The 11,266-nt window shown below is 39.1% G+C and overlaps 1 protein-coding gene across 1 annotated transcript; it reads left to right on the forward strand.

The window, feature by feature from the left end:
• The first annotated feature begins 6,577 nt into the window (after positions 1–6,577).
• On the forward strand, positions 6,578–8,687 carry LOC113011342 (myosin-11-like). Its single transcript, XM_026150828.1, has one exon. It carries the CDS (start codon positions 6,732–6,734, stop codon positions 8,421–8,423), a length of 1,692 nt encoding a protein of 563 aa, XP_026006613.1. The 5' UTR covers positions 6,578–6,731; the 3' UTR covers positions 8,424–8,687.
• Positions 8,688–11,266: the final 2,579 nt, after the last annotated feature.

Raw genomic sequence — 11,266 nt, forward strand, 5'->3', positions numbered from 1 at the left:
CACAGGATTCATCCATAATTGACAGTGAACAAGTTGTTTGTCATTGGTTACAACTAAACTTTCACACGCCTCCTCATGAGTGACAGCTGTAATTCACCTGAGATCAATTGTTCAATTTCGGAGACATTTCCAGGAAAAATGATACAGAAAGGTATAGGATTTGCTTGACAGATGGCCAATATTTGGCATGTGATAACTAGTTCAACAATTTTGTGTGTGATGACTCAAGCAATGGATGTATGACTATTAGTTTTATTGGGAACGACTATTCAGCATCCATAGGTATGATTACTTTTGACTGACATGACATAAGCAAATGGAAATGTCAGAAAGCAGCAGGGAAATGTATGGAAGCAACTGATTCATGTCCAAAATCATTTGCAGTTTGTTCAGAGAGAGGAGAAATTGCTACTATGATGTGCACAAATGACTGAGTGTTGTGGAGGTTGAACTAATAGTTATGAGAATTTCAATTCTGATCTGAGAAACGCACCAAAGCGACTGAGAAAAACTGTAAACTGATCCAGTAAATGTAACTTTTTCTCACCTACTTAATCGAGTATTTTAGTTGTTTAACTGTCATTATAACTAAACGGAACATCCAAAGCTTTTCTCACTGCAGTTTTGTTGTGCAGTTATAGCAGCACTTTGAATCATCCACAGTTTTATAGAACTGTCTGTTGAATTGTTGTTTTGTTTGGTGCGATGGTTCATTTATTTAAATATTGATGATAATTTGATATATTTGATTATTTATTACTGGTGCAAACAATTCATTTCTTCATGGTGCAAATATATAGTAGACTCAGGAGTTTAACTCAGTTTTCTTGGCCTTTGTTTATCGTTTCATTTAAAATCTTAATGGGTAAATCAGAATCAGAATACTTCATTAATCCATTAATTAAGCAGTAGATATCAGTAGATACTAAATAATAAACGATATTGTGCAGCACGCAAGATAGACAGCGCACAATGTGCTTTGAGGCAGCAGCCAAGAAAGCTGTAGTCCGCGTCTGTGAATACCCGTGTGTACACCTGTGTGCATACCTGTGTGGATCAGCATGCTTGCATTCCAAAGGTTTCTCCATGTAACGATCTGCTAGGGAGTGTGGGGAGCCACAGCCCCGTCCTCCAGGATATGAAGCAGGTATGGAGGAGATCAAAACTCCAGACATCCAGAGGCCCCCAGAACACAAGAGACCAAGGAAGACCAACAGAGGGGCAGCCGCGCCACTGTCCCAGTAAAAGCTGAGGAGAGTCCCAGGTGAGGGCTCACTCAGCAGCCGCGGAGCAGAAGCGATAGTTTGTGAGTTGCAGTGATGCGCCCGTGAGCTCCGCCGGCAGCCAGCTGTGCCTGAGTGACCGAGCCCCGGGCCGAGAGGCCGGGGCACCCCACCTCCGAAGTGGCCCGAGCGAGTCCCAGGTTCCAGGCCCCGATAAGCGGCCGCCAAGGAGTGAGCCGGTGTGTACCCGGACGCCCACCCCCAGACACAAAGAACCACCAACGCACCGACACCTGAGGGAGTCCTCCACTGGGGTTTATAATAAATATTAACTGAGAGAGAAAAGATACACCAAAGCTACTCTAGGGTAATAACAAAACGAGGGAAATTAACAAACTACATCTAACTGTTTTGGATTCAGAACAAATATTTTCAGCCTTTTATAAGGATTAAAATTTAATTCTGGATTTATTTTGGCAGCTTGAACTAGTTAAAGAAGATGCTGCCTATCCTGACATTTACATGAAAAGTCAAAACTACTATTTAAGCACAATGACGACAGACTCCAGGCAGACAATCCTGTAAAACATGGAAATATGAAGCATCTCTGATGGCTCAACACAGTAAGAAGAAGGGATGGAAATGATGTATAACTAGTTCAATACTGGAATCGGTGTTTTAAGCTGTGATGTAATAAACTAGTGCTGGGAAAATGAAAAAGAAAGAAGACAAATGTTTCCCTTTTGTGTTTTCCCGATTATGTGATATTTAAAAAAACAACAACTATCTATCATATACAAACTCTTTACAGGAATAAACCTGAAACCAATTGTTCTGCTGGGGAAGTTTTGTAAGTGGTACGAAGTTTAAAAAAACAACATTCACCTGAGGGAGGCCCCCAGGAGCTCAGGTCTGACTGGTTTCAGTGACCAGAAACTGGAATGTACGGTGAGCAAACTGTGTTAAAATGCAGTGACTGATAAAAGACGGATGAGCACCATCACCATCACAATTAGTTGATCAATATTCTCAATAATATAACAAAAGGCTTTCTTACAGACTGTATTATAATACAAATACAAACCACACATGGATTATTGCATGGTCCTGAAGCCAGCAGCGCCCTTGGTCATGAGATTGGTTTTAAATGTTTGCTGTATTATTGTTTTTAAATCATTGGAGTATACAGATTTTAAAAGTGTTTTATGATTACAATAGTTCGTAAAGTAGCAGAAGTATTCACACATCACAGTGACGGAGGTTAAAGGTTAATTATCAACCTTCTGTGGAGGAAATAAGGTGCTTGTTGTGCATTACGTTCAACATTTTCCTAATGTACCTTCAAACAGCTAATACCGCTTGCGCATTCCTGTCTGTGCCTAATGTCGAGTCATAGTCATGTAGTTTCTCTTTTCAAGTTCTTCATGATGAAAATCACACTTTAACCTTTGACTTTCATAAATGATGTGACAGACTTAACACCATGTTAAGTCTATTTGGCAAATTCTGATCAATTATGAAGGATTATCCAGAATATTCTGACCGGCTACCTTTGATAACGCAGAAACAGAAATCTTGAGTTGTGGTATCAGGGTGCTCAGCCCACAGATATTGAACTTCACATACCCCATCTGCCTCCATTTGGGACTGCAATGGCCTTAAAAGCCCTACACATATCTTCCCTACTTAAGTGCAGCCTTTTTTCTAATGGAATTACAATATCGGCATCTGGTCTCTGACTTCTCATCAATTGTGTGGGCGTCCTTTAGAGGACATTTCATCGGAATAAAGGCAAATACGGTGGTGCCTTTATCTGCAGAAATATGTGGCCTGTAGCCAGTGGGTGGGGCACCACATGCTCGCTCTCACTGTTAGATTGGATAGAAAAGTCTGCAGCAGGAAAAGCGAATATTAATGACGTTTCTGAGTGTTTCGATTCCATCAAGAACAAAAACAAATCTTAGCTAACCAACACTCACTGGGTTTTAGTGGATTACTTTATTTCACAGAAATATTACAGAAACAGTTTCTTTGGTACAATAATCCAGCTGTGCAGAAATCAGGGAGTCGGGAAGAAGCAGCTCATTAAATTCTGTGCTTGTTTAAGACTGAAGCACATATTATATCATCATAATACCAGAGCTGAACTGGATGACTCATTCCTCATTAAATTACTTCAGATGTTATTTAAAAAATATATATATTTTATGGAAGTAAAGCTGCTTGTGCTGCCACCTAAACCAATCATAACGTGGCCTCAAATGTTAAAGTAACCTTATGAGCAGAAACTGATATAAGAGACTATCAGTTATGGAGACAAAGATAAACGCAAAAAAAACCTGTATTAAATTAAATAAGCAAACTGATATGAATGAACCTTACATTTAGATAATACAAATCATCAGCAAGAATAATAAAAAACAAGCAAAAACAAATAATAAAACAAACCTCAGCTAACGTGGAAGCTACACTGCAAGGTGGTCTGTTTAATAAATAAAATGTGACAGGTCACATACAGGACCATTAACATCTCTGTAAACAGAACTCAGCTCCCACAAAGCTCCAAATGAAGAAAAACTGCATCTGCATGCAGAGAACTGTTTGTGGAGACATCCAGCATATCGACGCACAGTGAGTGAATGATGAAGAACAAACCATAGCGAGGGGCAGGGCTACTACACTGCATTGTGTCCATCAGGTAAAAAAAGAAAAGAAATCTGTTGGCTAATCTACACCATATCAATAACAGCTTCCTTAAGGTTTTAAAATGCACTGCAGCTGCATTTTAAAACATATCTAAAAGCAATGCCAAAGAAACACACAGGTATGAGTACAGAGGTACTATGAAGGTAGCTCACTTCTTACTGGAGTATATCACCATAGTGACTTAAACTGTAGAGCAAACCTGCTTCAGAGCAGGTTGTGTTTGAGATTACGGATCAACAAGTATGAAATCACCATTTAGCTACCAATCAGTTCTCTGGAAAACTGCTTTACAACAAGTACCTGAAAGATCCCTTTGGACTGCTGTGCCATGGATAGTGGGAGGATCTTTCCATTGATGAGCATCAGTAGTCTAATCAGTTTACATTCTTAAATTCGACTTCATTCTTTGACTTTTCCCATTTGTCTGCAGAACAATTTCACAACATTTTGAATTCCTCTATAAACATTAATCTCGTTTTTTCTTTTGTCTGCAACGCTTGTCCCTAGCATGTCCTCGTCCATGAAAGCATTTAATCTTATCTGAGCAATTCCTCTTGGTCTCCTGTATCACTGCTCATCATTCGACATGCTTTTCCCAGTATATCCACGGCCATTTTTGTATTTATGCTTGTATTTTCTCCCAGACTGGTAAACATCAACAGAGCTCAGCAAAAGAACTTTTAGTTCCTATTTGAACTTTATTAATACAAGTGTTTAACCTTTTCATGTTTATAGTTTTATCTTTCTTTGTAAAGTCAGCTGTTCTGCTGCTCTGTATGTGATTGGTCAGATGCCCCCAACGCCACCCCTTTCATGTAAACAGGCTAGTAGCTAAAATGGGAAACCCTGGTTTACCTTATAGAGTTGATAACTAGCGTCATGTGATCACTTAGTCTGATTGACAATGTTGGGATAAGTTAATCAAGATAACAGAAAGATATCTTGAGTATGATGAACAATGAATTTAACTCCTAAATGTGACTTCCTAACACAGAATGTGATGACGTCATACGCTTTGTACTTTGATGTGTGGTGATTGGAAGTGTCTGTGTGGTGCAGCCTGGACAGACCAGACCAGCTGCACCACACAGACACTTCAAACCTCACCCGAGGACAAAAAGCACAAGAACAACAAGAAAAAAAGAAAGAAAACAAACCTTAGAAACATGCAGGGTTACAGGAGAAGCCAGCCGTGCAGAGTCTGAATTTAACTCCTATTTATGACTTCCTACCAAAGAATGATGATGGGAGAATTTCGATTTATTTATTACACATTAGTTTTATGGGTCTGTTCCACTTAAGGTCAGATTGCCCATATGGAAAAGAAATAGTAAAAACTTATATGTGATTACTCATGAAAGTGGCCACTTTCATGAGTAAATCATATAAGGCTTACATGATTTACTCATGAAAGTGGCCACTTTCTCATTACTTTCATACATTGTTTTAGTAAGTATCCAAAACATACAAGTTTCATTATATAATTTTTCAAGGGATCTTATATCTGTTTTCACTCTTGTATGCTTTTCATACAAGTTTCACACAAGACAGATACAAACTTTATAAGATTTATATATATCTTTTCCATATGGGTGGTGTCTATGAACCAAAATGAGTTTCACACCAAGACTAAACTCGTGTCATGGTTTGCATTATGCAGTGGTTACAGCGGTGACACTCATTAGACTCTGAAGTCTGTGCACCAGTTTTTCAGGGTCCTATAGGTGCAATTGTTGCGACCACTGTAAATGTGACACCATCACAGAAAAATTGTATAAAATCAGAAGAAGAAAGAGAACTCTAATATGATGGCTGCACACCAGCTGGATCATTATAACAACATCACATCACATGAGTAACTTCAACATGATGAGACTTCAAGGACTCCAACAATGTTCATACAGTGAGGATAAATAATGTTTTTTATTATTTATTATAAAAAGGACACAATATAGATATATAAAATGCAGCCAGAACTCCAATAACTAACATGTCCATTAATTTGACACGTTGATTTATATATAATTTCTTTTTCTCTCTTAGCTTTTCAGCTCCACATTTTTGCCATTTCTTCCACACTCAACTCTTTTCTACAAGCTGAGCACACAGTGAAGGTAGGGGAGGGCTGGTGGCATTAAGAGATTTGATTGGGCAATCTAGGGGCCAGTTAGTTCTTTCCTTTGGTGAAAGTTGGGCTCTTCAATTCAGCATGGTACAACTCCAAAGATTCTGCAACATCAAACCCTCTGTCTGCTAATATTACATCCAGTTACAAGATGAGCTTCCCGACCCCCTGAACTACAGATGCCCTACATGACTGTTAGGACAACTTATGTATTGCAAGTATGCAGTACTAAGAATAACTTGATGTTTCTGACTTTGCATTATGAATTGTTTACCCACTGACAAACATTTCAAGTTCTACTAAATTAAAAGACAATTTGTGGTAACCTGATTAGGATTCAAAAAGAATAATTAACAACACTTCTTGTAATGGTGTTAAAATCAGCCCAGCTTTTATTTTCATATGCAAAAAGTAAAAGCAAATCAGCCAACATACTGGACACATAATTGTCAATTATACTGTCACCATTGTTACTGGTATTGAAAGCTTATTGATAATTTGTCCAAGTAAGGAATGCCCTCTCACAAATGTCATGTGACAACCTCATTGGCTTACGGAACTGTGATGTCACACACATTTAGAATCTTACCACCACTGTGATCCTTCGATCCTTTGATCCTAAAACCTATAAATAGGGGTGAGACACAAGAACTTTTAGTCCGTTATTCGCAGCATTTATGTTTGCAGCATTCAAACGAACGTTCGCCAGAGAAGCCCTTTTTGGATCCTTTTCAGAGTCACTGTTAACAGATTCCAACATGTCTCCAAGAAAGCAGAAAAAAAGAGAAAACGTAAAGTCCAGCGCTCCTCTTTGCAATCGAGAAGACGATACGCAACTGCAGAAGATGTGCTTGGAAGAAATGCATGAGGAAAATCTCATGAACAATCACAATACGCGACACCCGCCCCAGCCAGAGTACACCAATTACATCTGGGAAAGTTTTTTTAAACAACGAACGGAGATTATCTCCGTATTACTGAGAGAGCACTGTGAGAGAAGGAGCGCTGAAGCAGATAAACTGTTCAGACAGCTTCTCGATAAGGAAGATATTATAAAGGAGAAAGAAATGGAACTCCTAGACATGCAGGGAAGGATCTTTGAGCTCCAAGCAAAGCTTAATAAAGTACAAGAAAAACCAACAGAAGAAATCCTCCAACAGAAGAAAAACGAGAAAGAGAGGGAAAAAAAGATTCAGGAGCTGCAAGTAAAGCTGGATGAAGCTCTGCAAAAAAATCAAGAACTCCTCCAAGAGAAGAAACAACTGGTCATAAAACTCCAAGGCACTGAGATAAATGAAAAAGTGCTGAAAGGAAGGGTTGAGTTTCTTCGAAAGAAAGCGCAACAGACCATGAAAAAGGAAGATATGGATTGCAAGCTTCAGGACAGCGAGAAACACAAGGAAGCCTTGCAAATAAAGCTTGATGAAGCTCTGCAAAAAAATCAAGAACTCCTCCAAGAAAAAGAACAAATGGACATAAAGCAGCGCAAACTGCAAGGCATGGAGGGAAAGTACAAAGCACTGCAGGCGAAGCTTGATAAAACACTGAACAAAAATAAAGAGTTGCTTCAAGAAAAAAAGCAACTAGAAATTAAACAGAAAGAAACGGACTCCAAGCTTGAAGGCGTGGAGGAAAAATACACCGCGCTGAAAATAAAGCTTGATAAAACAGTGCAAAGAAATAAGGATTTCCTACAAGACAAAGAACAATGGGAAATAAAGCAGAAAGAAGATAAACAAATTCTCCAGGACTTTGAGAGGAAAAACCAACAACTGCAAGACCGTTATAACCAACTGAACTCCAAAACAACTGAGCTGGAGGGGGAAAAGAAAAAAGTGCAAAAACAATGCTCAGAGATGCAGAGTAAGCTCAGTGACATGCTGAGAAAAAACACAGAACTGGAGAAACTTTCCAACAATTTGAAGTGCAAAAACACTGAGGTGCAGATGTTAAAGCAGCAAGTAGAGAAAACAAACAAAGACCTGCAGTGTACACTTCAAGAACTCGAGAGAAGTCAGCAGCTACAAGACGCACACAACAAATTACAACACAGTTATACAGAGATGCACGAGGCAAAGCTTATGCAGGAGGCCAAATGTAAAGAACTGAAAGAAAGGCTCGAAGAAAAACAAGCCAAATTAGAAGAAGTGGAGACAACATGCAGGAAACTTGAGAAGGAAAACACACAAACAATTGATGAGTTACGAACCCTCATCCTAGAGAAAAGAGTGCTCGTGGAAAAGATCACGGAAAAGAAGAAAAAACGCTTCCGCTTCTTCTGGAGAAAGAGCACTCCTGCTTTTTCTACTTTTTCTACTTTTCCTTCTGCTGATGTCACCCCGTCTTCCTCCTCCACCGTTGCATCGTAATTTTCACCTTAACTCCTAACACCTGCCCCATCTCCCCCCCTCTCTCTTTCACCCTCACCCCCCAACCAGTCCCGACAGTTGACTGGCCCCTCTAGAGCCTGGTTCTGTCATAGGTTTCTTCCTTTAAAGGGAGTTGTTCCTATCCACTGTCGCACCCAGTGCTTGCTCAGAGGGCATAGTTGGGGTTCTCTCTCCTCTCTTTCCTCCTTTCTATCCCTTTCCTTTACCCTCTTCTTTAACCCCCACCCCTCCCCCTTTTCTATTCCTCCGCTTTTCTATTTCCTTAATAATTTAATAATAAACACAATTGGCTACATTTTAAATGTGTCTGATCAACGTCTTCATTCAAGAATGAATTGTCTTTCTCACGGAGTCATGTGTATTTTGTGTTTTCCTCGGGCTGGTGATCCCCGCGGTCGTTCAGCCCCGGAGTCCAGAGTTTTAGTGTTTTAATCACATTTAGTGTTACATTTTAGATCACCACAATAGGATATCCATAATTTAGGATTCAGGCATTTGTTTTAGTTCAATATCGTAATCATTCTATGACTGAGTAGTTTACAGAACCTTCAGTCTGCACCAATAACTTCTGTTGGAGCTATTTGTTCTTATTTTTTTATTATTTTGAAATTAGTTAAAGTTTGTTGTTAGTTTACTTATATTTTGGGGTTTATTTACAAGTTTATTTGTAGGTTAATATTTGTTTCAATGTTTTGTTTGTTTGATGTTACCTTGTTAAATTAGTCAGTAAAAGCTGTAGGGCCATTTTGTTTCTATAAATAAAGAGACTGGTATAGGACCAGCATGCACTAGGGTGAGCCTATGGTTTTTTACTAGAGCAGGAGAAGCAGCAGGACGTAACTAAAAATGGATCTTGTTATTGCTTGCCAAACTGGATAAAATAAACCATAAGAACGCAACTTTAAAGTTTGGACAGTGGACTTCTTTTGCCTGCGTACGAAATATTATCTCAGTGCAGCAGTGGCTTGTGGACTTTTAATTGTGGGATGTTTGGTTTGTCAAACAAAAGGAATTGCCACTACAAAAAGTAAAAAACCTGCCCGTGGACAAAGGAATAATCCTTCATTAATGGATATGTTGGATATATGGATTTCAAGGATCACCGTCGAACTCGAATAAAAGTTACTGGATCGTCTGTAAGTACTCCAGACGGATTTGATGTTGAAGCCTGGATCAACGTGTCACTCGTTCATCAAAGCTGGTGAGTGACAATATTGTTTAAGCCGTAAAGGAAAACGGTGAAGCTATTGGAGTTTAAAGACATTATTTCACTACAAAGACTGATGAACTGAGTTTTGATGTACTAAATTTGTGCATAATAGGATCACTAATTGAAACATGCCAACGCCCTCCGTGGAAATGTTTGTTCGGTGCAATCATGTTTGCGCTTTATGCTATGGATTCTCAGTGTGCTGTGCATCTTTATAATGTTTGAAATAATCCAAGAGGACAATAAAAATGTCGGATATTAAGAGTAAACAAGAGAGTAAACAAGAGGATGACACTCAGATGCAAGCAGAGAAAAGAAGCATCAAATTTACGCCAAAAGGTTTGGATTTGTATATAAAGACATGCCAAGAAAAGCGGAGTTCAATGTGTAAGCAAGCATCTAAGTACATGGGGAAAATTTCTGCTTTAATGACCTCACATGAGAGCGTTAAGGAAGTGTCTTCTGAATTTGGGAAGTTTATTAAATGCTATCAAGATGCAAACGCTTTGCAAGAATCCTTTTTAAGTTTGCCACTGCCAGAAGATGAAGTGAAAAGGCAAAGCGCACATTTTCAGTCTAAGGTGACAGCATTCTCTGTTTTTATGGACAAAGTAAAGGTTTGGTTGCAGGAAGCAGGCGAGCCGTATACTGAACAAAGCAATACTGCTCTTAATGATCAAGCTGTTGAAAGTTTGGATGAAATAAATCCTGAAGACAGTGTCTCTAATATCTCAAGTGTAAAGCCACCTTCGAAAACATTGTCACAGCAAAGTCGAATTTCATCAACATCTTCCGCACGCATTAAAGCTGCGGCTGACAAGGCAGCGCTCATGGAGCGACTCGCTGCATTAAAGAAAAACATTCTATTGAAGCGCAAGAGGAAAAATTGAGAAAAGAAAAGGAGAAATTATACTTGGAAACAGAGCTGGCAGCAACCAATGCAAAGCTTCGTGTCTTAAAAATAAACTCAGTTTGTAGCTCTGAGCGTTCTGATGGAATGAACTCTTATTTTGAAAGAGGGCACGTACAAGAAGCGCTTAGTTTAAATCCTTGTGCTGATACATTTGTTCTGGCAGAAAGAGATTACTCTGGTACAAATTCTGCATCTGAATCACAAGTAATCATACCTAGACAAAGTCAAAACCAACATCAGGTGGATGAGGTGATGGTAAAAGTTGATGATTCAGCTCAAGTGACGCAGCAAACACAGCCTCAGTCTCCTACTTTGACTGAGAATTGCACGAAGGAGATTGTCAATATTATGCAAAAACAAAATGACATCACTACTTTGCTTGTAAAACAAAACTTATCTTCTGTCCTTCCAGCTAGAAACATCCCTATGTTTGATGGAGACCCTTTACAGTACAGATCATTTATGAATGCCTTTAAAAATGGAGCAGAAGCTAAAACTGATAACTGGAGCGACTGTTTGCATTTTTTAGAGCAGTTCACTAGGGGGCAACCTAAAGACTTGGTGCATAGTTGTCAGCATTTACCTCCTGAGCAGGGCTATTCCACAGCCAAATACCTTCTTGAAGAACATTTTGGGAACGGAAATAAAATTGCCTCTGCATATATGGAGAGGATTGTGAGTTGGGCACCTATTCAAAGT

The sequence above is a fragment of the Astatotilapia calliptera genome, chromosome 18 (assembly GCF_900246225.1).
Source record: "Astatotilapia calliptera chromosome 18, fAstCal1.2, whole genome shotgun sequence".
Lineage (NCBI taxonomy): Eukaryota > Metazoa > Chordata > Actinopteri > Cichliformes > Cichlidae > Astatotilapia > Astatotilapia calliptera.